Source organism: Manacus candei, unplaced genomic scaffold (genome assembly GCF_025592945.1).
Source record: "Manacus candei isolate 608988 ecotype Guabito, Panama unplaced genomic scaffold, ASM2559294v1 h1tg000018l, whole genome shotgun sequence".
NCBI lineage: Eukaryota > Metazoa > Chordata > Aves > Passeriformes > Pipridae > Manacus > Manacus candei.
The window spans coordinates 22,263,061-22,290,923 of NW_026138066.1; the positions used below are offsets into that span (position 1 = coordinate 22,263,061).

The 27,863-nt window shown below is 38.1% G+C and overlaps 1 protein-coding gene across 1 annotated transcript in view; it reads left to right on the forward strand.

The window, feature by feature from the left end:
- The first annotated feature begins 3,211 nt into the window (after positions 1 to 3,211).
- The window catches only part of SLC15A5 (solute carrier family 15 member 5), a 33,328-nt gene continuing 8,676 nt past the window's right edge, over positions 3,212 to 27,863 (forward strand). The window contains exons 1-7 of the mRNA XM_051784470.1: positions 3,212 to 3,581; positions 5,238 to 5,460; positions 9,928 to 10,097; positions 13,930 to 14,150; positions 16,643 to 16,832; positions 21,567 to 21,755; positions 26,121 to 26,252. Of these exons, the coding sequence (XP_051640430.1) occupies positions 3,212 to 3,581; positions 5,238 to 5,460; positions 9,928 to 10,097; positions 13,930 to 14,150; positions 16,643 to 16,832; positions 21,567 to 21,755; positions 26,121 to 26,252 (1,495 nt within the window). The remainder of the gene's footprint in view (positions 3,582 to 5,237; positions 5,461 to 9,927; positions 10,098 to 13,929; positions 14,151 to 16,642; positions 16,833 to 21,566; positions 21,756 to 26,120; positions 26,253 to 27,863) is intronic.

Consider the following 27,863-nt stretch of genomic DNA (forward strand, 5'->3'; position numbering starts at 1 on the left):
GAACTTGTCTTTGCAGCATTTTCCTCTTTCTGACACCCCACTTTGAGCTGTGTTTCTTTAATGTGGCTGACCTGTGTTTACACCAGCAGGCAGCAAACCCCAGGCATGTTTGCCCCTGTTTGGCTGTGCTCTCACCCAGAGCTTTTGCTCTGCACTTCTTCAGCCTTCCAAATAGCAGTCCTCAGGTCAGTGGTCGTTGAGCCAGCTTGGCAACCCTTGCAAGTTAATGGGAGCTAACTAGGAAGATTTGACCCATGTAATTTTTTATTTACGGTGTCAAAATCCTTGTGTTGCATCGTCAGTCTTGTCCATGTCAATTATGTCTCCAACCCAGATATTTAGCAGGAGCCACAGCTGCTGCTATGAAGGGTAACACTTCTCACATGTTCTTTAGAGAGCAGAGTAAAGCTGAATTAAACTTCCTAAAACATTTGAGGGACTGACCCTTCTAGAACATAAACAATGCTGGGCACTGAAGTTCTGCCCCTCAATTTCAATAAACTACCCATACAATAAAAACCCTTTCTTCTTGTCAGAGGAAATTAGTAAAAAAATTTCAGTTCTAACCTGTCCAACTCAAAAAATTAACCCAGTGCTAACTTATAGGTTCTAGCATGACAAGAAGTAATCTTTTGCCTTGGGTGGTAGGGCACCAAGTCTTTTATTAATGGCCAGACCTCTAATGAGCTGACACTGTCACACGGGAAAAAGTACTTTTATAAACCTCTCTCCAAGATTTGACTGTCACATTTGCAGAGCCATCCTCTGAAGAAGATTTGTTTTAAAAAAATGTACAAAGTCCTTACTGGCAGACAGAGGTACTGCCAGAAGGGCTGGATTTTGAAATAGCAGTTATTTTGTGCATCTGGTTTCTAGGAGCTTCAGTATGTATAAAGCTCTACGTATGTCGATGTAAATAATAGACTTTTTCATCAGGCATTATGCAGTCCTATTACTCTGTGTAAGAATAAGCCAAGTGAATGCCAGCTGATTCAACCAGAATTCACCTAAAATCACGTCAAGTAAATAGATTTGCCACCTATAACTGCTGCAAAAGTGATTCAAAAAATAAATCCATAAATATCACCTTGTTGTATGAAGTTGTGTATTTTCTGAGCACGGTGATTCAGGTACTGATCTGTGGCTATCATCACCACCACACCTGTATTAGTCACATGAAAAGGCAATTCAAGGTAACAATGAGAATCACCCACCTCCTCCTCTCTGTGGCATTTATAAGGCTCAGCCAATTACTGCTTTTCCCCACCTTGTAACCCAAAATTAGGGTAAATGAAGCCACATGAGGACTAAGAAACAGCCATCCCAGCTAGTAGCCCTGCTCTCTGTAGTAGTTACCATGATATAGTTCACTGTGACTTGCTATCACCTATGAGAACAGGTAAACTTTGCACTCTAAAGGAAGGCCAATTATTTTACATTGAAATTTCTATGGGAGCAGGAGTGTATTTATCATTATACTTTCTAACTGATGCTAAAATTCAGTTGTATGTCCTTAAAAAAAAAATTCTTCCTGAACAGTTAGATAAGAGTAGCTTCATGCAACAGGAGGTATATGCACCTCTGAGTTAAATTACTTTTGTCTGTCCTGTTTTGACTTGAGATTGGCTTCTTTAGGCTTTGATTGAGAAACTGAGCTGAGTTATAAGTGATTTCTACTTTGGATTCCTCAGGTTGGTTTGTCCAAATGAGGATCATTTGAGCTGTCATGGATTAGAAGACAGAAATAGTTCTTGGCATGCTACAAATCACAGCTGTTTTCATCCCCAGCTGTACATCTCTGAAAACTATAAGTTCTTTACTACCTGAGTTCTTGCTTTAGAATTGTACTACATTAAAAAAATATTTTTTTCAGAATTGTTTTAGGGAACAGTCTATTACTACTACTTAGATTTCAGCTTCAGTGTTTCTAGGTTGTGTGTTTGAATCACAGTTGCCTTTTTTTATTTCAGGTGATTTTGAAATCTATCTTTACCCATACTGGTTATGTACTATTGTGCTTCTGTTTTGTGATGGAGTAGTTCTCACACTCTAAATAGATCTAAAGAGGTAAAATTTGAGCAGTTATAAGGACAGATGGAAACAAACAGCAGAGCCAAAAAAATGCTATCAGAGACATTGAGAGCTCTGTTTAGGGAAGCTGACCTGATTTACCACTGCCTTGCAACATGTGTATGCATTTACATTTGTACCAAATAAATGAGGAATGCTTCTCATGTGTAATTAGAAGTATTTTTTGAACAGTTGTTAGTGATCTTAATGAGTTCCACAAAATGAAGAAACTGATCTGGGAAATCAGAAAACTTCTCTGTGGATAAAGTAACAGGAGCATTGCAAAGCACTGTAAGTTTGGCTCTTCCTAATTTCCTCTCAAGGTTGTAATTGCTTTTGTTTGATATGAGAGAACACATCACCTGTGCCCCTGCCCCTTTTGATGCATTGTAACCACAGTGCTATATCTGCCTAGAGACACAGTTGTGATTTAGGTTGCTTCTAGATTGCTTTTTTCTTTTGCTAATAAATTCAACTTACTTTCTTTAAAAATTTGCTTTTCTAACTTAAATGTAGAAGCATTACTTATTTTTATAATTAACTTTATCTGAATTTCAACCAAAACTAACAAGAAGTATCATAATGATTGGATAGTGTTTACCTTAAAAAAAAAAAATCCCTCTCTTTATCTACTTGCAGTTTTTCACTAGTTGCCTAGCTGAAGTATTGAATTATTTTAACCAAATTATTTTCTTGATCTGTTGTCTGTATTCTGCTGAAATTGTTAGCTTTCATGTGTATTTAAACCTTTATCTTTAACATACAGATAGAGTTGCACATGCAGTATTGGATTCACATAATTTAATAGGTAATATAATTCTGGGGAAAAAATCTTGTTCACCCCCAAATGGACTAATTAAATAAACTAATTAATTTCCTGAGTGTTTCTAAATTCAGAAGCTGAAATGTTCATATAGTTCTTTGATTATTTTGTATTTGCTTTGGTTTTTTTTTATACTCTTTGATCCCATATGTAATATCTCAAAAGTGACAGGTGCCCTAAGAAATTGTAGTAGAGAAGTGTGGAATTCAAAGCAAGAGTCTTACCAGTTTGCTAATTGCAGTGGAGGAGCACAGAAGTGTACCTGCAACTTAAGCTGCTCTGCTCAGTCATACTCAAAAAAAAAAAAAAAAGACAAGCATGCCCGATGCAGACAGAAGAGATGTGCAGGGGAAGGGATTTTTGAACCACATGGCTGACCAGGAGCAAAGTCCCCTAGCTGGGAGAAGCAACCACGATGGAAAACTGCCTCAGCCTGAGAAGAAGCTCCGAGAGGCAATTTGTGTGCTGCTGGTGGAGCTGTGTGAGAGGTTCACGTTCTTTGGCATCGTGTGCAACATGATCCACTTCTGCACCGTCAAACTCGGCTACCGCAACTACCAGGCAGCCATGGCCAACATGTGCTTCGTGGGCACCTCCATGCTCACACCGGTGCTGGTGGGCTGGATTGCAGAGTGCCTCGTGGGCAGGATCAAGCTTGTGTGCATCTGCATGTTTCTACACTTCCTAGGTAGGTGACGCCCCGGGAATATTCCGTGTTTTACCAGTTCTCTTGCGGAAATGCGTTCCCGAGCGTTGTGTTTGAAATCTAACCATTTCCTCCAGCCTTGTGGCCACCTTCTCTAACAGATAATTACTTAGTTCCTCCTCTGCAAAATGCACTGCAGTATTTTTACCTTTGTGGTTTTGTGAGGCAGTGCTTTGAGCAAGACTAAGGGACATTTGTGTGTGTATCTTGTGTGTAGTTGGTGCACAAACCTGACTCCTCTAAGGTGGGTTAGCTATTCAGAACATGGATGCTCAACTCTTAAAATTGGTCCCTTTGACAAACATCTGAAGTTTTTATTGGTTTGCACTGTTTGACACCAATCCAAGGCTTTAGTCAGAGAGAGAGAGTTTGGAAACTGTTTCCCAGCTGTTGGTAGTAAGATTGTATGTGATTGTTGTGTTTGGACAAGAGGAAAAGTATTTAAGCACATACCAGCATAAACAAACTTTGCCTCAAGTACAGAGAGTGTATCCAAATACCTGCACCCAGGGCCTGCTTTCTGTTAGCACATTCTGAACCTTCCCTGTGTCTCATTTTTGAGATCTTTTATATAAAAGCGCTGTTCAAATTAAGTGTGACTGTTCTGTAGCAATTAGTGTCTCTCACAGAGGGTGGTTACTCTGTCAACTTAAACCAAGTTGATAGAAATACTTCTTACTTGAACCAGTTACTGAGCATAAGCAAGTCTGATTTCTACAACAGCCATCCACGTTGTAATTTAGACCTGCAACAAAGCAAGTAAAAAATCAGAGCCACTCCTGAAATGTTCTTGAGCTGATTACAAACCCATTATGTAAGCAGTCTGCAAAAACGATTGTTTTGTGTCCCACTGTTTCTCCAATGGGATTCTGGTTTAAATGTCCTTCTACCACTTGTCTTTGCAGTGCATATCTTAAAGTAGAAGACCAATGACACAAATAGAATTTGAGGTATTTAGATATTATTTTAGACAGAACATTTTTTTGTTGGAGATAGATAATTAAATATTCCTGATGCATTAGAGTCTGATGAGCAGTCACACTCTTAGTAGTGGCTAATGTTTGTGTTGTTGAGGCATTAATATATTGTAAGTTTAGAGTCCAATTACAACTTGAAAAATCTGTAGCTGATTAAGTTGGAAAGACTTGCTTTACAGACTAGAGGTGGCAAATGCAATTTATGGCAGTGCTTCTATGGGTAAAGTTTCTGAAAATGATGTGTTTTCCATGAAGGTGCAACAGAAAAAAAAAAAAAAAGAAATTTCCACAAAATTTTTGAGAATTTATTTGTTAAATTTTGATTCCTATTACAATTCTGGGGTTTATAGTAAAAAAGACTGCACTCCACAGTGGGGTGTCTGGGGCTTTTTTTGGTTAATTGGTGGTTCAACTGACAGAAGAACCTGAATCCTTACAAGCATTTCAGAGAAAGTTTAGTTTCTTGGAGGCCCATAGCGGTTTTGCCTTACTTTTTATAGCAAAATCCAGAAAGGTTCTGCCTCTCTACAGGATTATGACTGTCCCTCTTTGCACTTTTCTGTTGTGCATCTCTGATTTTTTTCCATCTGCTTTAAAAAAATATGTCTCTGATTTGTCTGATTCTAATTAATTCCAAACAACAATTTTCTTTCTGTTCCAGGCACAGCTCTATTACCTGTCGTGTCATTCCCCTTTGAAGACATTTACATCGACAGGCGACATGTTCTTCATACACTACCCAAAAGGGAGCAGAAAATAGTGTTCTACTTTGCACTACTCACAGCCAGCCTGGGAATAGGAGGCATAAGAGCTATAGTTTGCCCACTAAGTGCATACAACCTTGAGGACTGTGGACCAAAGGAACTTCTTTCATTTTTCAACTGGTTGGTAATTTAATGTTGGCTAAGTATCTGTTGGGAATGATAGAGCATTGCCTTGAAATGTAGATTCTGTGGGTGGTGGGTTTCATGCTTTGTTTTTAACCACAAAACTTGTAGATTTTGGAGGAGTTTCCAAGAGTTTTAGTTAAAACTTCTCCTAACTTTTTCCTTTTGCTAGTAGGTGACAGTCTATTTTAGCCTCTCACAGAAATATGCTGTCAGAGTATTGAGGATCCAACAATATGCCCAAATGCTCAAAGATTTGACCATCCAGTTGCTGTTGGAACAACATATTCCACTTGGTTTTCTGCCTTTAGTATGGATACCCCTTTATATTTTCCCATTACTCCCTAACTAACAGTGACAAAATTCAATGATATATTTTTAGCCATGAGAGGCAGCAGTAGAGTCTGCTGGTTTGCTGGAAGTAGGGGTTGCTTGTAGTCTGTGACTGCTAAGCTCAGTGGTAGGGAGCTGCCACCTTGTTTCAACTCTGTTGCTGGGAAGTTCTGGCATCAGATAAACCTCTTGACATTTGTGTTTTGGTTTGGTGTGGTGTTTTTTTTTTAAATTCTTTAAGAAAAATTGATCTTAAGATGGTCCTTAAAATTCAGGGTGGTGGTTTTTTAGTTTTTTTTAATATTAATTATTTCTTTCTCAATGCATCAGGGAGATAATTTGTAGTGATTTGTTTGCCTTTCCTTACCATTTCTGTAGCCCTATACACAGTGCTATATTTTCTAGTTAAACTGCCCAGTGAGGAAGTTGCAGTGAGAACCTCCAAATCCCTGCTTCAAGGCAGAGTTTAAAAAAAAAAAAAAAAAGCCCTGAATTGCCCTCTTTTCTCTCCTTTACATGCATGGTTATTAAAATAAAAACTGAGCACATTTGCATATTAACAATGCAGTGCTGAAGAATCAGTGAAGATCTTAGTGAATCAGATCTCTCCTCCTTTGGGGATGGCTTTCTTGGCTATTCTTTTTTCCTCCAATTATGTTAATATCAAAGAGTTTTGAATTAAATCCAAACTTCAGTGAATAAGGTAGCTTTACCAAAGGTGGATGAGACTGTTTAGTTCCTGAGAGCAGATTCTGCCTCCTTGACCTGCCCATAGGAGAGAAGAGGAAAAAAAGTCCTTCCTTTTTACTCTATTCTGAGTTTTAATCCTTAATTAGCAACATCATTTTGATTAAATAAGGCTCTGGGGGATTAAAACTGGAGAGCAATCAGTTGTTCTGAAAGATAGCTCTGGAGAATTTATTGTACTGTGGTCTTAGCCATTCAGAATTGTGTTTAATCAAAGTGACATTTCTCAGTGTTGATTACAAAGGAGATATAATGCGAATAAAAAGTTCCTTGGGGGAATCCAAATGGGTCAGTTCTTGGAACTCTGGAAATATCAAGAAAGGCACATGTGCAATTAAAAAAAAAAATTTAATAATTTTTGCAGTGACACCCAAGGAGGTGCTCTTGGAGTGCAATCTCAAGTTCTAAAAAATGGAGGGTTCACTCTTAATCTCATTAAATGTCTCAGAATATAATCACTTTTCCTTGGTAAGCTGGTTTCTCTTGGTAGTTTCTTGTCTTTGGATTAAATTTTAAAATTATATGCAATGAGATGCTTGCATGCTCTTGCTAAGTTTCAATCTACGTTCTTAGCCAAGTTCTTTTTAAATAGTCAGAATTATTGAATTAAAGATTGGGTTAAAAGACCTTGTAATTGCCTGTTTTCTAATTCAATCCTTCAAAAAAATTGCTTTGCACATCCAGGGCCTTGTTCTAACCCCTAATATGTACTATGGCTCTGACCTTCTAAACAAACAGAATATACCAATGCTAAGTGAAGAAGGGTTAAGCCCCAAGAAGGGCTTGGATTCTGCTGGACTAAATTTCCCTGAGACCTTCTGCATTTCTAAGTGCTGTTTTTGCCTCAGGAGATATACATTCTCTCCATGGGAGCAGGGAATGAGAGCAAAGAGTGCAATCTAGACTAGGGGTGAGAGTTAGCAGAGTTGTATCTTGTCTTACAGATTTGCTGTAAAAAAAAAAAAAGACAGAACATGGAACCAGTAATATTTTCCACCCTGCCTCATTCTTTTTCTTTCCATATATTACAAATCAATTTCTGCCATTATCCTGAACACACTTTACTTTGACTTTTTAAAATGTTTTTCTATTTCTCTGGGATTTTTTTCCTCCACCTTGTTTCTGCAGAGAATTCTGTAGTGATAATGAAAAAATTGACATCCTCCTACAAAGCTCTAGTACAGAAAAGTATATAGATTGGATTCTAGTCTATGCATGGAATATCTGGGCCTGAATTTGGATAAATCAAAACTTAAATTTATGAGAGCTAGGCAGGCTTACGAGATAAAAGCAAATAATATTTCAGGTGACGAGAAATTTTCTGCATCTTCAAAATTAATTGAGAAGGTCTGTTTTCATGTATTTCACTTGATCTCAGGTTGTTTCATTCAGCAATTTCATCTCAACTGTTACAATAAGTAAAAACTTTTTGAATTCTTCATAAACATAATACTTTTCAATACGAGTTGCTACTTCTTTAAAATTATCAAAATGAATGCAGTTCTGTAAAGTGTTATAAGAAGATTATTGGGTCTGTGTGGCTTGTCACAGTAGCATTTAGGTTTGTGTCTGGACTGCATTCTTGAAATGAGCCTCTCAAGTTGGCATTTGGCTCTCATTGTGAGGAGACCTCAGAGTGCTGAAGCTCCAGGAAGGAGCTGTTCCCTGCAAAGCTGTGCATGATATTCAGTTTGGTGTATCTAACTAAACCCACTATGTCCTGGTGGGATCTCTGAGACACTTTATGTAATGTCAGCCCAAATATTGCAGCATCAGGTAGCTGTGATATGAGAACTGGCCAGGTGTGTTGTCTGTTTGTCTATGTTGTGATCTGCTGCTGTCTGTGTGATATGAGCATGTCCCTAAATTCTGATCTGTGTATTGAGGGTAGTTTATCCCTCTTGTTTGCTAAACCCATTGGGGTTTTTTCCCTTCTCATTTTTGTGAGAGGACAGGAACTTTAGGTTTTGGTCTCACGGTACAGTGGTGGAGAACAAAAGTGCTCTCCTGTACTGAAGGGTTTTCTTTGGATGCCTCCTGCTTCCAGGCACACAGTCTTAGAGCCAAGAAGAGTGCCAGGACTTCAGGTAGCTCCAGCACACTTCTTTAGAGCATTTGGAAAAGAGCCACTGAAACTTCTAACTTTAAAAAATATCAGGAATTCATTCAAGAAGTCCACACAAGTTCTAACTGAACTTGTGTGTAACTGTATTTTTTTTTAAAGCTTTAGTTGAACAGCAGTCAACATGGGTATGTACAAAATGTGTCCTACTACATCATCATGGAGTAACATAATTCCAAAGTGCCTTTTGTTTTATGATTGAGAAGATAATTCTAGATTAATTAGGAGACATAAATACTCAAGTTCAAATAGCATACATGAGGCAGAAGTGCCAATGAACAAGAAAAAAAAGCTTTGTTTCCTCAAGCAGTATGTATTAAGCTGTCTAATTATGTGTCAGTCTATATTTCACCTTTAAATGAAACCATTTTGCTAAGGTTCCAGCAAAGGTAAAGAAATCTCCTCTTGCACCTTCTTGCCACACAAGACCGATACACATCTTGAGAGCTGACCTGGAACTTGAAAGTTTAGTCAAAATTTATATTCTTAACTTAAAATTTCAAAGGTTAAGTCTTCAAGCCGAAATCAAATTTGAAGTAAAAATTGCTGAATTATCTTCTGCTGTCCTCCTAACTCCTTAAAGAATATTTATTGTGCTATTTTCGAGGGTTCCAAACTGCAGTAGGGCTATCACTAGTGGTATGCCATCTGCTTCCCAGAGTGTGTGATTTTCCTTTGAATATATTCTGTGATTAGGAAGGGCCCCAACACTTACTTGGGAAGCACCTCTACTGCCAAAGACAGTGTCAGAGAAAAATGTGATGGGGAACCTCCTTATTAAGATATTTTCAGAAGACAACAAAAGTTCAAGTTGAGCCTTGCAACTAAGCACTGATAAATCAAATTATAATATTTCTTAAATTTCCTAACATGTAATATTTTTTAACCAAAGGGTGGTGGCATTAAGTCATTTCTCTCTTAAGCTTGAAGCATATGATTTGATGATACACAAAACTTATGCTGCCAGATATTAAATGTGTAAGTGTTAAATGTTGATGTATTTAATTAGCATCACCCACAAGAATATTTGCAGTACTAGACTTGATAATTTGTTCAGCTCTACTGCCTTAGTACACTTACTTTAATCTTACACCTCTTGGAGCTGAGACATTCAAGAGAAATTCTATTTTAATTGGTGTGTCAATGTGTTCATGGTACTGATGCTGTCCATACTTAACCATGCCTTTAATTTGATGTTTTAATCTTCTGTAGAAGCCTTATATTATTCAGCCTCTCTTCTCTCTCTTGTCTCTGTGTACTAGGTTTTATTGGCTGGTTAACTTAAATTCAGCAGTTGTCTTTGTCAGCATTTCTTACATCCAGCAGTCTGTGGCCAGGAACCTTGGTTTTCTTATCCCATTTGTGTCTGGGATTATGGCTATCATCACGATTCACATGATGAGGGGTGAAATGATTTACAAACCCAAAGCAGGTAAGAGGCAACTTAGGAAGTAACTCTAGAGATTATTTTCACAGAAGAAATCAACTTGCATATCTAAAAAGAGTTTTTGCATAACACTGCTCTGTTTGGTTGGAGATCCTCGGGTTTTAGCTTTACAATACCTTTTTGTAAAAGAGAGAACATCCATTCTCTGTAAAAATAGACCTGGAGATTCTGGATAGGCTGTAAAAGTGGGAAGTGGTCTGTGGTAAACTTATGCATGTTTTCTGACATGTCAAGGCAGTCATCAAAGAATTTGCCTGTGCAGGAAGAAGTACAATATCCACACTGCTGGTGGAACTGATTTTGTCACGTTTGGTTCAACCTGTGTTTTGGTCAGTTGAAGCAGAGTTTGTGCCTGTGCTAAGTGTGCTCTGTTGCTTCTCCTGAACTCACAGCTGGGCAGTCAAGCACAGTGGTTAGTCAGCTAAACAGGGTTATGCACTAGTGGCAAAGTAATTTTAAAATGCCTTTATCTTGCAGAACATCTGGTACTTACTGTTATTTCAACATGCTTGCTTACACAGCCTCAAGTGGTTTTACTCATTTGAAAGTAACTAGAAATATTGAATAGCTTTAAATAGTTCCTGTGCAGACTGTGCAGATATTTTCATACAGAAGAAGTTCTTAGGCTTCTGAGGCCTCACCAGTTGGTACCTGAGCTCTACAAAATCCTTTGATAGATTGGTCCCCCTCAATGGACCAAGCACAGAAATGTAAGAGGAACCAAGGTGGCTTGAAAAGGGCCATAAATGGCCAAACCTTCATGTTCTTTTTTTTCAGTAGAACCCAGGGACTGAAAGCAAGTTATTACTTCAGTATTTTTGTTAAATATAATCAAAGAAAAAATATATTAGCAGTGAGTGAATGAATGCATAAATTAAGTGTTTGATAATATTGTAGCAAGGACATCACTAGAGAGGTTTATTCTAAATAAATAGAGCCAAAGAAATGCATCCCCACCACAGTGCCCCCAAAACCTCATAATAATATGCAACTGAAGTAAGCAGTGACTACCATCAAATTAACTACCTTGTTGTGGGGAGGCTGGGGCTCACTACAGTTTTACAACCTGAGAAGGTAAAAACATTTAGTATAGTCCTGAGCTGGACATTTAAATATGGACTAATTCTGTAATTTATCCTTTAACTAGTTTAATCCTACTAAGTGGAATAACAGAAATTTGTAGATTATATCTATCTTGACCGGCAATCAAACTAGTAGAACATTTTTTTTCTTTGTATCAAGTGTTTTTCCCTATGGCTGTTGCTAGAATGATCACATATTTTCCAAGTCTTTGCAGAATGACAATCTCTACACTAATATCTGCAAAGTTTTTTATTTCCTTAGTGAAAATAAAAGATAATATACTTTGTATCATCCAGCGAGGTGATGAAATTAGAAATTCTTCAGAACTGTAATTCAAATCTATAGGTGACCTTAAATGATTTTTATATTTACTGCCTTTTTTATCTTAAGGTAATTCTTCAAATGGATGTTGCATTCAGTTCTGTTTAGCTATCAAGCATGGACTTTGTTTGCATTTCTTCTCACTGCTATAATTTTAAGGACTGGTAGGTGAACAGAGATGAAGACAAAAATGTCTACCATTTAGGGTGCAACATAGGCTTTTTATTGCAATTAAATAGCACAGATATTTATAATTAGTTTAGAGTGAAAGAAAAAAATATGAAAGCAAAGTATAAAGGAAAAAGTAAATAATTTTCTTGCAACTTAATATCTATACAGGCTGGAAACTTTAGAAATAAAAATATGGAGTGTATGATGTTTAGCTACGTAATGTGCACTGATATAAATATTTGTGCTTTTAAACATGTTTCCTACTAGCTGATCAGATTTGTAATCTAAAGAATTCAGCACTATGGATTTCTGTGGGGCTTACTTATTTTCTTTTAAAGAAGGGATGACGTACTTATTCTGACTATATCATTGGCAAAATCCTCTTGATAATAATTAGGTTTATGTATCATTGAAGTTGCTTTCTGCACTACAAATTTAAGCAGCTTTATCTTCCTAGTTTACTAGCTCTTATAATCTGCTGGAATTCTATGAAGAAAAACACAGCTAAATAATGTACTTGTCTGTTTTGTCTCATGCAAAATAACGTTTCCAAGGTAGTTGACTGAAATTAGGTAAAGGAGAGCCTCAGTTGATCCATTAGGAAAGACAGGGAATTATCAGGTTTTGCTGTTTATTTTAGTCTTTTTTTCCCAGTGAAAGTGAGAAAGAAGAGCCTGCCTAACACCTCACATTTCAAAAGAAAGGAGATGGCCATGACCATCTTCAGGACTGAGTCACATGAACCAGGACACAGCCATGTTGTTGCTTTGTTGAACTGTCTGCTGGTCTTGTCATGGGTTACACTGTGCGTCATCAAATCTGAGTGGGCTCAAACCCTGGCAGAGTAGTAATACCACATAACTGCTTCTTATTTAGTTTTTTGAATATCCAACCTCTAGGGTAGGGCAAAAAAAAAAAATCATCATTTTTCTGATCTGAAATATTTAATTACAAACTCTGCCAATGAATTGAGCTGAAACCAAGTTTTCTGTTATCTCTTATTTACTTCTGAAATTGCCTCTGCTTTGAGAAGAGCCCTAAGTCCCATTTGTTTTCTGGTTAGCTTCTTAGTCAAGTCACTCTGGAAGTCTGCAGATTTTTTTACTTTTAGTCTTCAGATTAGGTCTTAAAATAATCTAAGATCTTAAACATCACTTACAATGAGTGGTAAGAATAATTGCCTAGTACAGTCATACAGAACAATAAAAACTGTACCCACTCTCTGTGTTTGCAGGCTTTAATAAGCTATTTCAGACTTTATTCCATAGTGCCAACAGTCCTCAAATTGATACTAAAGAGCCAGAGAGTTTTAAATTTTAGTTTATCTAATAAGATGCCCTTACTTAGTACTCTAGAACAAGTGCTTCCAGTAAATGTTAATGGATATTTCTAGAAAATAATTTCCATATCAGAGATAGTAGGGAGATATTTTCCCTCTGCAATCTTCCTTCACTTAATATTTGGAAAGAATTTAGTTATAGATACTCAACTTACTGTAGTGCTTCAGAACTCAGAAAAGTAGAGAAGTGCCATAACCCTTATTTGCATGGATGGCAATTTACCAAAGGTAAATTAGTCTGCATTCCCAAGCCTGATGCTAACAGTTTTGTCCTTATTTTACTTCTATTTCCTCTGACTTTGAGAACCAAGTTAGCAATTCCTGAACCTAGTGAGCAAGTTTTAATATGCCAAGTACTGAATTGGAAACTTTTCTGTCCCAGCATGCTACTTGGAAATCCTAAGATAATATTTCTGGCTTTGAAATTCATCCATGAGGATTCTCTCATCTCATCAACTGTTTCTTAAAATCCTTTTCCTTCTCACTTCACTACTGCCCTCCCAGTGCTGCTGGACTTCAGCTGATATGCAATATTACAGTACTGTCTTGAAATGAAAACAAACAACATGCAATAAATGGAAAGAAAAAGCAAAGGAAATTAATGCTTTACTTGCTCAATCTCAGCAACAAATTGTGGTGAGTTAAATAACTGGTAGCAAAGGGCAATCTTCTCTGTGGATGTTTGACAGGATTGCTTCTGCAACAATTAGGTTGTGAACCGAGTCCAAAAAAGAATGTTTTGAAACAAATCCAGATTGTTATTACCTTTCTCCCACCCAAAAAAAAGACACAAAGGTGAATATATCAGGTTACATCTTCCCTTCCAAAGCGTTTTGTCTCCTCTCATTTCTTTTGGCAGCGAATAAAACCATACCAATGTCTGCTGTCTCTGGCTGCTTGCAGAGAGTTCCCTGCTGACGACTTTTGGGGTGATTGGCAGTGCCCTGAGAACACGCTGCGTGCGGCACCGCTACCTCAGCGCGGGCGTGACAAACTGGCTGGATCATGCCAAGGAAAACCACGGTGGCCAGTACAGTGAGATTCAGGTGGAAAGCACCAAGTCCCTCACCAGACTCTTCCCGTTGTTTACTTTCCAGATCCTGTACAGAACGTGCGTTATGCAGGTGGGTCACACGACTTTTAAACAGGAAAGCTGAAATGGGCTGTGACACGTGTTTGCTGCTATATCTCTAGGCATGTTTGTTCTAGTGGTTTTAATTACCCAAGAATATTCCTTACTGTAACCTCTAGTCTCATCAAATAATGAAAATTGACTTGGTCAAGACTCATTAAGGAGCTTGTGTGACTCCTTTGTCTGAACCTTTACTGGTTGAAACATCTTGTACTGGAGTCCTGTGCTCCACATGCTGCTGTGTTGCAGTTATCAACACAGACTCAGGCTCGGTATTCTTCTTGAAAAATGTAATTTTCCTGCTTATTAAATGTTCACTTGCTTTTGGAGAGTGGCAGAAAATTTTATTTGCTGTTTTGGTTGCATATTTCTCCTACTGTTTTGACAGGCTTATGTGGCTGTTGTAGCTACAGTGGAAGTGGGTGGCTTTCCATTTGTGGAAAGAAGCAGTCCTTTCACAGCCCCTCTGTCAGGCTATCTGGTTCTTTTCGCTTTTGAGTGTGTGTGTATGTTATATAAATGTAAATGTGTCAAGAAGCCACTTAAGCTGACATGATTCCTTTGGATTCCTTTCTGTCTGGATGATCCTGGCTAAGCAGGAGTTCGAGGTAGCTTACCCTTTGGCAACTGGAATAACAGGTTTATGAGCTGGCTCGGAAATTCATTTTTACCTATTGCTGTTAAAATGCTGCTTAAGGAAATTCGTACAAATATGTGGCATATACTGCTTCACTGACACTTCCTCTTGCCATCATCCCACGTTCCCATCCATCTGCCTTATTTTATCTCCTCTTCCCTCCTCAACACCCCCCCCCTCCCCAAAGGCACGAAAAATCCCCAGCGAACAAAAAAAAAACCCTACCAAACCAGCAAACACATATATTTGACCAAGGTTATGCTTTAGTGACTAGATGAAAATTAAGCAAATATCATTGATGAAATTTATAACAATCTAGAAAATATAGAAGTATTTCCACTGCTGAAAGAATCTACTTACTCCTTTAGCAGGATTTCCTATATAAGTTTAAGACTCTTTCTCAGACTAAATGATAGATCAGTATCTTTTTTTGAAGATTAAGAGCGTTTTCTTCATATTTTTAACAGCTTTCAGTGCCTGTGCTTCATGTTGATGATATTTTAATTCCTATTAAGAAGTCAATTCTTATTTGCAGTAGGCATTGGAAAAAAAAGGAACCAACAAAATTTGGCTCAGTTCTAAACTTGCATAGTTCTGTTGCTATTTATTCTCCCTTTTCAATTTATATATTCTTTTGGAGGTGGAATGTAGGTTTTTTTCATATTTTTATTAAGATCTATTATTTAAGTAATTCCTTAGCACTGAACAGACTCCCAGTGAGCAGGGTCAACTATAACCATTGATAAGAAACCCTCCATGAGCTCAGTTACTAACCATACATTAATTTTCAGACTGCTACAAAGCAGTAATATTCTACCTGGGTTTGAAGTTAACAGTTATACTGAAAAGCTGTGCAGGATGCTGCAGGAATCCTGAACTGACTAAAAACTGAAACAGAGTAAAGAAACCAGTTCTACATCAAGCTCTGTCATGACAGTACTCTGTGAATTGCTCAAATTGGAGTTTGCCTTCAGAAAAAGGCAGTGGATTATGGCTCCCTGCTGCACATTAAATTAGTTAATCAAGCTTCCTTAAAAAACAAACAAACAAGCAAACCCCCACCAGAACTGAAAAATCTGTTGGTAGAAGCCATCAGGGTTTTGATTTTATTCTTTTTTTTAATAAACTCAACAGATCTTCTGTAGAGCCTCACACAAGCAGGAGAAATTATCTGCTTTTGTAGTGAAAGAGTCTTACAAATCTACTTAACTGCATACCCTGGTGACTGCCATTGGTGGGCTCCTCATCTACCTCTTTTTGGGTTCAGTTTTCAGTTCCCAGGAGCAAAAGGAAGTCCTCTGTATAACTGCTATGGCTCTGAGTTGCATTAAGCTGGTTGTAAGGCTGTGGCAAAATTTTCATTCCTCATAGCTTTTAAAGCCATGTGCTGGCAAGAGTGTCTTGAGGAAAACTCTCACCTTGAGCACACAATCAGAAGTTCAAAATTTGGCTATTCTAGGATTAAATCCTCTGCATCTTGCTATTCTAAGATTCTGTTCTGTTAAACACTGTCTGGGCAAAGAGACTAAATTATTAGGCCATTTGGTGTATTGGCTAATAGCTCTAACTAGGGGTGGTCAAATAAATTCTCCAACTGTTGCTTTGAACTGTTAAACTCAGGAGAAAATGTTATAGAGGGACAATGTTACATTCTGGCAGAGAATGATATTGTCACTATCTGAAAGGCTTCCTTCATGAATGGTCATTCCTTTTGGCCAGCAGGTATTTGATTTAATGTGACTTCTTCAGATGGAAAAATGTCTGAGAAATTTCCAAATATAGTAAAAATCTCAACCACAAAAGAGACCTGGTATACTAATGGAGTGGGGTTCTATCCTTCAATACAGATTCCTTCAGGATATTATCTCCAAACCATGAATTCCAACTTGCACTTCAGCGGATTTGTCTTCCCAATTGCAGCAATGAATGTGATAAGCATTGTGCCCCTACTGATTCTTGTTCCTGTGTTGGAATGCATTAACTCCTCATGTCTCTTTAGTTCCAAGGACACTGGACATTCTCCGACAATTTACATTGGTATGTATAAAATCCACGTGTTTATACAGTTTTACTTTGTTTTCTGCTTCTGAAAGAGAAATTTCAGTATGATGGATGATCCTATACAACTATTTCTGGCTATAGATATTAAGATGGACTTGTTTTGGGATGATGCTCAGAGGTAAATATGTTTCAAAGGAATTATTGAAAGTCCTGGAAACACATACTAGAAATCAAGAAAAAAAATGCATAGCTTTTGTGTAGGACAGAGGGAGATACTTCTGACAAATAAAAAATTTTGAGGCACACAAAAAATAACTACAAGTCATCCTAGTATTGGAGAGAAGTGATATTAACTATTTTGTCTTGAGAATTACTCTGACTTGGTTATCTTCTGTATGTTTGTTTATCCATTTTTGGGAAGTTAATTTACGTTGAAAGTCTCTTTTGGAAAAGAAAAAGTCCTTTAGTTAATTGCTCTCTGATACTGGATAAATGTGTGTTGCTCAAAATGGTGAGTTCGGATTTAAATAAGTAGGTTATGAACTGAGGCTTTGTTTTTCTGCTATTTTTTACACTACAACTGCATTGTTGTTAGGACTGCAGCTCATAAGAGGGAAATTGTATTATCACTAGCACAGTTTCTTCCAGATTCTGCAGTTGTATCACAAGAGAAACAAAAGTATCTAGTCTAAGTGTGTATCTGCAATGGGTGTTTTTAGAACTGATGAGCAAAAGAAAATATGCAGACAACCATGCAAGACAAATGGGTGTGTATCACTAGGCTGCTGTTCCCACTGGAAAGGCTGAACATTTCACAGGTGGAAGGTTACTTGGAGAGGCACAGCTTTCCTCTCCAGTACTAGAATTTTCGTTAAAATACCTGGTATGGGATAATTGTTCAGGTGTTTAGCAATATGATTATTAAAATCCTTAACTGAAACATGCCTAAAACAAAAAGGGATCTCCAAAGGTGAAGTGTTATCTCTCTTTCTCACAGTGCTAAAAAGAAGTCTTCCCTGTTGTTTGTCCCAGTGCTTCCAGCTGTAACTGTTGTAACCTCAGGGTTGGAGTTTGGCACTCATTTCAGAGCAATTCATGGTCTAGAAGCAATGGTCACTTTAGTAGGGGTTGGGCCTCCTTCTGTAGACACTGGTGTGGGTTTTTTTATTTATTTTTATTTATTTGGCTTTTAATTATCCCCAAACCTCTTATGTTCTACAGAACATAAGTGATTTGGAGGGATCCTCTGTGACCCTTTTTTGATGCCAGCTACACGTAGTACCACCAGAAATTCAGCTTCCATTCTTTATTCACTTAAAACTATTCCCTTTCATAGACACCCTCATTAAACTTCCTACATTTTTTATCTTCCAGTCTGCACCACAAATCTCAGATGAAAATATTTATAAACCACTATTTTCTCAGTGTGCTGCTATTAATTCAATGCCCCATGGCAGGCAGCACAGTGAGTACTGACACACACAGAGGTATTAATCTGACTAAATTAGCCTAATTAAGAGTGTTATTAAGTTTTATACAAACCAGAAGCATATAACACAGCAGGTTGCAATTACCCTAGTTTTAAAAATAACATCTGCATTAAAACACAAAAAGCACGTTCAGATAATCATTTTCTTTTAAACTATGGAAATTTCCAAGTTAGTATTAATGTTCTATCCTCTTATGTTGAACAGCAGTAGAATATATGCAGTGGTTTATTCTTAATAGCTTCATTTATTAAAATAGCCTCCTGTTAGAGGTGATAAATTACCTGAGGCATAAAAATACCTGTGAGTACAGGCAATGGCTTCACATATCCAAGTATATGACTGCACCTGCAAATATGGTGGACCTCTAAGTGCCAATATTTTTGCCAACAGTTAATTAAGTTCACAATTATTTTCAGGAACAAAATTGGAAGTATAAATAGGCAGTTGGTGTTAAGCCAGCCTATAACTATATTTTAATTCAACTCTTGTAAGAGGAAGGAATTTCAGTAGTTTTCTGTAATTTCTCAGTATGTTAAGAATAACAGTTTTCAAGGATGAACCATACAGACAATGTTGAACTGAAATATCTGATTGTTCTGTATTAAGGGTCTATATGAAAACTGTAATCTGTTAGTTTCTCTCTAGTTGTTGGTTTATTTGTAAATTAGGTACGACTGAAAAAACATTAAAATCTTAACATGAATTTAGATTGTGTCCCAAATATGTTGGATATCTGGACCTCTTTACAGAAAACACTAATAGCTGGTAGACTTGGGATTTTTCCAGTTTCTTAGTTGTCTGTGGGTTTTTTGATTGTTGAGATGGGTTTGTTTGGTGGTTTTTTTTTTTTTGTTTTATATTTGATGCTGCTTGATTTGGTCAATAATGCAGAAGATTCAGTAGAGAACTGAAACTGTGTGTCTGGTGTGTGCATCAGCTACAGGCAGGAGGTTCTAGATAAAACATCTGAACCATAGAAGTTCTTTCTGTAATATTCTTAATGACTGACTATACTGAAATGTTGTCTTAGTCTTGGATTTACTCCATCCATGAGTGGTATGGAGAACAGCTCTCCATACAGGACACAAAAGCAAGCCTCCAGTCCAATGTCTCTTTGAGGTGATTTGGAAGTTCATGATGACCATTTATCCCTAAAGACATTCTAGTTTGAACAAGTATTAATTCTAGGAAAGCTTTTTAACCTGTACAATTCAGGATGTGAGATCGGCACTCACAAAGGTCCAAAACAACCTTAGTCCCCAGATAACATAAAGAACCTTGTCCTAGAATCACCCCCAAATATTACTAAAACTGGAAAGCCAAAGCCTCAAGTGGTCATTCTAGCTGCTTGTTTCAAACAGAACTGAAGGGAGAAGAGTTAGGAAAGCCAGATCTCCAAGTCTCTTGGTTTCTTCCTCTGCCACATAAAACCTTAAAAGATTAAAATTAAAATTGTTGGGCATTCACAGTTTACTTTTTCTGAAATGAATTGGCTTTTTGTAGGGAAAATGCTTCAAGTATAGAACTGTGTAGTAATACTGAACTGCTTCAGGTTTCTTTAGTACCAACATAATTTTTCACTAGGAGAGCTCTTGCTTTGGAAGGTTACAAGAAACTCCTTGAGGGCTTTATACCTGGTTTTGACAAGCTGCATTGGTTAGAAAATGCTGTTGAATTCCCTCCTGTCATCAATTTTCAAGCAATAATTCACTGATGTTCTCATTAAGCACTAGAGGAGCCTTAACAGCAAAACAGCTTCCAAGGCTCAGGTTAGGCATTGGGAAGGATATTTAAAGCTGTGGAAATGCAGGAAAACTGTGCTGGTGGAAGGGTGTGAGTTTGGTGCTGAGAGAAGAAACACAGAGGCCTGCAAAAACACAACAAGGTTAAGGCCAATTAGCTATATGAGTTTTCTACCTCTTCTGACACCCAAAAAGAAAAAGTTTATATTGTTATAAACATAATATGAAACAAAAGCTTTTTACTGTTGACGTCAAATCTAATAAGCGTAACAATTATCAGTCATGAAGTCAGAGGAGGCTTTGAAAGAAAAACATAGTCCAAATATTTGAGCCAAAACTGTCAAAAGAAACCAAATTCTCCTCATATTACGTCTTAGAAATGCTGACAAATCAGAAATGTGATTAAAATAAGTGGGAGCTCAAACCATAAGAAATATACATGTTTCAGGTTCAGAGGCTTACTTGAAAACTGTGCTTACTTTGTGTGTCTCTTTTCTGAGAGGCTGCAGCCATTTCATACTGTCAAGATCAAGAAATATAAAAAAACACATTTAAATTGCATCCTCTGTGCAATGGGCGAAGTGTGCATCTGAGTTTTAGAACCTTTTATCATGCATTATGAGGCTGAACACATAGGGCTGGGGGTTTTTCTGGTCCTGTGTGCTTGTGCAGTGCTTGCACTTTTGCCTTACCACTGAGGCAGGTGTAAGACTCCATGAGTTGGATGTGCAGTGGTATATTGAAATGTTTTGGGGATCCAGTGTGTTACAGATCATGTGGCAATACTGCTTCAAGACAGCTGAGAAAGGCAGGAGGCAACTGTGGTCTCACAGCTTATGTGTAAACTCTTAGAAAGCTGGAGATGAACTCTCCCACTAAAGCAGATCTCATCCTGAAATGTTTAAAAGTCCAGCAAATGCACTATAAACAAACTTTCTAGAGTAGTTCAAGGGAACTCTAAAGTGGACGAAAAGGAGAAAAGGTAGGAGTCCTTGATCTCCTGAGGTGTGATATGCACAACTAATCTTTTCCTCTCCTATCTGCCATGGCCCTTCAGCCTTAGAAATCCAGTATTTAGAGTGCCTGCACTGCTTCTTTTTAAATAGAAAACAAATGGTTAAAATTTACAGCGTTAATGTGTATTTCAGAATCTTACTGCTGCTTAAGTAGGAGAATTTCCTGCTGTTTGATAGTCTTTCCTACCCAGTCTCTTGTGATATCTGGAAGGACATTTGCCTTTTCTTTCTCTCCTCCTTTCTTACCTCCTTCAACCTTCAAAAAAAAAAAGTAAAAAGCTGTTCTTTGTGACTTTGGTCTTCAGAAAAGTTTTTCCTCTCCCTCAATTATTCCACATCCTTAAGTTCTTTCCGTGCTGACCTGGTGTTCCTTTGCCACATTCATGTTTAGGTGTTCAGAAAGAATGTTTTGGGGCGGGGGAAGGAATTTATTTTTGCATTTCTTAGGAGTTTGCTTCGTTATAAACACATGAAGATCCTGTACTGCAGCCTTGGCGAATGCTCTCTGTGCTCTTTGCTCAGTTGTAGGTCACTTATCCGCTGCACTCTCCGTGATGGTCGCTGGCTTCTCTGAAATACACCGAAAGCATTTCCCTCAGGTGGAGCAGACGCTTTCTGAGGAGGTTCTCCTGGTCTCCTCCATGCCTTGCTTCCACTTAGCTCCTCAGTACATCCTCCTTGGAGTGGCTGAAGCCTTGGTAACTCCCTCCTGTAAGTAAAACCTAGTAGGCTAAAGCAAGAGTGTCCTGCCTCGTGGAGAATTATATCAGCTGCCTAAATATAGTTACAGTTGTTTGATATTTTATCTCTGGCTCTCTTCCATGGGCTTAATGAGCAGATCTGTGCTTTACCTGCTTCGGAGAAGCACAATTTGTCTTTGCTGGCTGTAACTCAGAATGAGCAATGATATTGTTCCAGATTAACTGGAAGATAGCACAGTCCAGTCAGGTCCCTGGGGTGTGCAATCCACTGTTTGGCCTTGAAGCTGAACCTGCTACAGGCAGGGGCTGGACTGGATGAGCTCCTGAGGTCCCTTCTGACCTGAACTCTTCTGTGATGATTTTATTGAGACAGAACAAAAATACACAGGACAGCTAAACTCTGGTTATGGTCTGTGACCACCTTAAAGGTCACAGTCAAAGCGAGGTGAAGCAATTTAGCTCAACACTTTCCATTTGTGGACCCAGCAAATAGAATTATTACGTGTTTTTCACCAACACAGAGAACATGTGGGCAGGTAACACAATTCAACTGACTCACCTAGAGAATGTTGTAGGCAGATGCAAGATTTTTGTTAGTGGTCCAATCAGGAGTCATCAGAACATGCCTCCACAGATCATCACACCTTAACTTGTGACATGCAGCCAGAGATAAACACTCCTGTTCTTCAGAGCACAGGCAGAGCTCAGCTTGTCTGCCATCCATACATTATGTAGTCATACTCTTGATTGTGAGTCTGAACCTTTTTTACCTTCCATTATTTACTTTTCCATGTCTACACTGACATTTCTGAGGCTTATTTTCTTCTGAGGAGCATGAAGAGTGTTTACCAGTGTTTTACCTTGCAGAGCTTCAAAAAAAAAGTTAGTATTATAAAAATAATGTAAGCAACATTCACTTAGAGACACAGGTAAAGTAATTGACTGGCTGATCTCTGCAGGCATTTAATTCGATGGATTGAGTGTCTCTTGTTCCAGTACAACCCCAGAAATGTTCAGCTTTTTATTTAAGAGCAGGAAATAACTTCAGTGTCTCAGCTTCGTTCTTATACTCTAAGACTACTGAAAGCTGTGGGTCGCAGTCTGTCACTAAAAAGGTAATTTTCCCTAGTTTTAAATACTTAGCACTTTCATAATGCCTCTTCATCTGATAGCTCTCAAGTACTTAACTGAGACAAGTTTCTAGGCAGGTAATTTGGTTTCTAGGTTACAGGCTAAGTGTAACTGAAAACTGTGACCTTCTCTGTTTAGCTTAACAAAAAAAAAAAGGTTAGAAGGTGACTTGCTTACAGTCTTCTCATGCAAAAGCATGAGAAGAATACTGCTGTTAGAATAAAGCTTTTTAATCCAGCACACCGAGACACAGCTGAAGTCCAGTGACTGGAAGATGACATTAGCCTTTAGAAAAGAAATAAAACTCCATCCTAGGTTTTTTTTTTTCTTTTTTAGAGATCTTTTTAAAGGATTGTGGTTCGAATTTCTTAAGAAGAAAAACCATCTTTACCCATTTAAGTAAAGATTAAGCATCTTGCTAAGAGCTGCAGTTAGAGGCGTGATTTAAGAACCCAGGTAAATGGGACTAAGTCTAAACTTGAGACTTGCATACAGAAAACTAAAGGTAGATGCCTAAAGCAGATTATTGCTGTAGCTGATGGGGATGCTGGTCTCCATTCCCTTGCCCACACAGATGTCTGGCCCCGTTTGTCATGGAGTATCTCGGCCATGCACGCTGGACAAGCAGGATCTTCACAGTCTCTGTTACCCCAGGTGCTGCTGGAGAAGAACATGGTTTTTCCCACAAGTCTTGCACCATGTCTGATCACACCCCCAAGCAGATGGCTGAGGTTCACTGAAGCACATCTGGCAGCACTAAGCATCTGTGTTCAGGCTTCTGAACTGAGCTCCAGGTTTCTACTTCAGTGTGAACTGAATTGCCTTTCAGGAACCATTCAGTGGATCTCTGTGGATGTTAGTGACAGCCTAGACACTTAAATAGTTGTTCCAGCTTTCCTGACATTTTACTGCCTTTCCTATGCAGAAGGTCAAATTCAATTATCATAATAATTTACTAGACCTGAAAGTACATGATCCGAGTTGAAGACAGAAATGTTCACACTTGTAATCAGAGGGAAGAAAGGAGTTATCTCATTTCTGAAGTGCTTGGTTAGAGAAGTTAGATTTGGCATATTAAACTCTTTATCTTCATTAGCACCTCTTTTATTAGGACTGTTCAGACTGGAAAAGAGAAGGCTTCAGGTTGACCTGATTGTGTCATTCCGGTATTTCAAGGGAACCTACAAGAAAGATGGAGAGAGACCATTTACAAGGGCAGGTAGTGACAGGACAAGGGGGAACAGCTTCAAACTGAGAGTAGGTTTAGATAAGATGTTAGTAAAATATTCTTTACTGTAAGGGACGTGAGGCCTGGGATAGTATGCCCAGAGAAGTTGTGGATGCTCCATCCCTGGCAGTGTTGGATGGGGCTCTGAGCAACCTGGTCTAGAGGGAAATGTCCTTGCCCATGGCAGAGGTGTTGGAACTAGATGATCTTTAAGGTCCCTTCCAACTCAAGCCAATCTATGATTTGGTCCCTGATACTTAGAATTATGTTTATACAACATATTTCATTATCCTGTTGACAGGAGTTTTGTAAAATCATCTGCTTCAGGTGACATGAACATCTCTTAGAATAATATCATCATTTAATGTTCCCCTACCACTAAGGTAGTATTTAAAAACAAAATAATGATATTGCTCTCCTCCACAGTGTTAGAATGTAAGATCTCACAGTCCTTTGCCAGGCTGAATTTGTAACCCTCAGTTTTAACTAGGAAACCAGTCTTTTTTAAGGTTCAATGATTTAAAAGAAATCAGTGCTTGCTGAAGTGCTGAAAGAGTATCGTCATCAATGTGTCTCAAAACACTTAGAAACGGGAAGCCTTGTAGCAAACAGCTCTGTTAGAGGCTATATTTGGGATTGCTTTGCCCACCAATGAAATGCAATAGTCTCCAGGGTGACATGCAGCAGCTCTTTAATAGTTTTACTGCAGTATGCAATTGAAAGAGTAGGGGTAATTTAGATAAGGAGGATGCAATTGCCCAGGCTGAATTTGGCCAAGATGCATGTTTTACACCCTTGTTTTTAGAAGAGAGGTATAACCAAAAACTTTTTAGTCTTAGTGATTCAGATTAGCCAGGACACTGATTGTGTGATGTTTCAGACTGTGTTGTTGCATCTATAGATGATGTCCCAGGCTCAGTTGCTTTCACTTGCCCTCAAGCTTTTGGTTCTTCTTGTGAATAAGGAAGAAAACACTCTCCATGGTGTTTTTTTCTTTAGTATGTTTCCAAAGCTCTTATTTGGACATTCAAGTTACAAAGGGTGAAAGGTGGTGATTGCTAAGTTTCATTTGTATTCAGAGATGTTTCAGGCTACTCAACATCCAAAGAGGATCCTCTACAGCATGTTTTTCAAGCTAGAGGTCATGCAAATTCAACTAATAAAGCAGGTTGGGAGGCACTGGGGCTTGGCAAGCAAGTGTGGATGAGGGCTTAAGGTATGAAATTAGGAAAGAGAGGTTACTGATAATCAGGGGAAAATACTTGAAAAAACCAGCTATTATAAAGTCTTGCTGTTACTGTAACCTACTTTAGCCAAATTGCAGCTGGGGGGATTATTTGTAGTCATCTATGCTACAACAGCATGCTACAGCTTCTCCTCAGTACCAAAGCTGTTGCTTCTTCTGGTTTAACCTTCTGGCAAAAAAAAAAAAACGAAGAAGGATGTCTTAAAAATTATCCTGTGAGTCTGGGGAACTGCTCTTCTGGGGAAGAGCACTGTCCAGCTTTAAGGTAAAGAGCAAGGTAGCTGTCCAAGTTAACAGAGAGCTCTAGATTTCTGAAGTATTTAGTAGGGGCAGCACTGCATTGGCTCTGGCCTAGGAGTTCCTGGTCTTCTGCAGTTAAATATCACACCCCTTGTCTTCATGCTTACTGACCATGGTGGTGTTTCTCTGGTCTTGCTTATGCCTGAGGTTTTAAAAGGTGAAAGCAGCTATAGGGGTGAAAAATCCTTGTGTACTTGTGGAACACTGATAGTTGTACAAGCTGTAGTTTATTAGAGATTCACTTAAGCAGTTTAGATAATGCTTTGTTAATAGGGTACATGCTAACTCATCTGATTGCTCTTCTGCAGCAAGTACATTCTCTGTGTAAAATATGGAAATTCTCTATTTCAGATGCTTCGAGATATTTTTCTGTCTTATCTACCTTCTGACATAATTTACTTCTTTCTTTCTTTCTTTTTTTTTTTTTTTTGCTTTTTTTAACCTGTAACTGTATCTGTTTCCTTTCCAAGGTGCCTTACTTTCATTCCGGCTCGTGCCTGAAAGAATCAGAGGGATTTCCATGCACTTCTTAGCTCTCTTTAATGGAGCTGGCTGCTTTATGGGAGCTTTCTTTGTTCAGACAGCCCACGCAGGCACTCAAGGTAAGAGGATGCTCATGATTGGTGTTGCGGAGCAGTTTTCTCATATTATTGATTTGGAGAATTAGGCAGCAGAATTAAAGGAGATGCCAAACTTTCATTGATTTGCTCTCACAATTAAGATGGAATTAAGATAGGAAATAGCCTTCCAACTGTATTCATCCAATTTTAATGAGTCATCTTAGTTTTGATAGTTGGAATAATTAGAGGATGGCATCTCGCAGGAAGTCCTCACATCCAATCTCTGTACTTCTGTTCTGGGAGACAAGAAAATAAATTGGCTAGGAAGCACCTTTTTATGTTCATAAGTTCACGTTATTCACACTCATGTGGAAGCCTCTGGCCATGAGAGGAAGATCTGTGCTTTAAAGGATGGAGAACATGCATTCCTGACTGTTCCACAGAATCACAGGGAAAAGAAGTGGATTGAGTGTTTCAAGGCTGTCTAGGGAACTGGTTCTCCTGGACCCACTACTTCTCTCTTGCTTTCTTTACATTATTTCCCTTGCCTAGCTATTGGAAGAACCAGATTCAGTGAAAATATGATCTCACCCTTTTGCAGGTGAATACTGCAATTCCCAGAGAACTTCCTTTCAAAAGGAGTTATTTCAGATTCAGCCTGTTGAGGTGAATTTAGTGTAAGCCCTGAACTGGAGTTTTTTCTGGGTTGCTGACTTTCAAGATAAGCCAAGAATTTCTTAGTCATTTTTCCTTTGCTGATGAATCTTTGTTCAATACAGAAAAGACTTGTTTCATAAGTAAATTCAAAAAGTAAAGCACTTGAGCACTTGAACCGAGGGACAAGGATCCCTTTGTTCACGTCTGAAATAGTTCCACTTGCTGAGGCAGTACTTCTGAAGATGCTTTCCACTGATAAGCTCTTTTGGTACTGTGTTACAGAGAACTGTTCTCTGAGAGAGCACAGCTCCTGGCCCCAGTGCATGACACCACTGCAATTACTACGGCTGCAGAATTTTGCAACTGCTCAGGGTTAAGTTTTGGGTTCTTCTCTTTCCTACGTAAAGAATCATGTATTTTAAAAACAGGGGAAAGTGGGTATTTTGCAAGGATGACAGGAAATTTTTATTCCTACTTGCAAGATCTGAACAAACAAATAATGCTTTGACATGCAGTGCTCGTTTTAAGTTAAAAATTCAATTAAAATTTTATTATGAGGTATAAAAACGTCACCTAGAGATGGGTAAAAAACAGGAATGTTTACAGAAGTGAATCAGGCAAAGAGCTATTAAGTACCAAGGCATCCAGTGTGGAGAAGTGAGCTCCTTGAATGTCCCACAGTGGAACAGATTGTTTTTCATTGTGTACTATGGGTTCAGTATAATACAGGTTCAATGAAACAAACAGTTTAAGAAAGACTATGTTGCTGTCTTTTTTTACTCTCCTCCCCCTGAAGTATGGAAATTATCAATTTCTATAAAGTTGAAATATTCAGTAAAACTGACATATTTCACTGCAGTTTTACTTTGGGTATAATTAAATAAATAACTATAAAATAATTAGGCATAATGTCAGCACCAAAATATTTTGCCTATGTTGTGTCACTATTATGTAATTAATTTATTAGTGAGTATTTTTATACAAAGCGATAAAGGA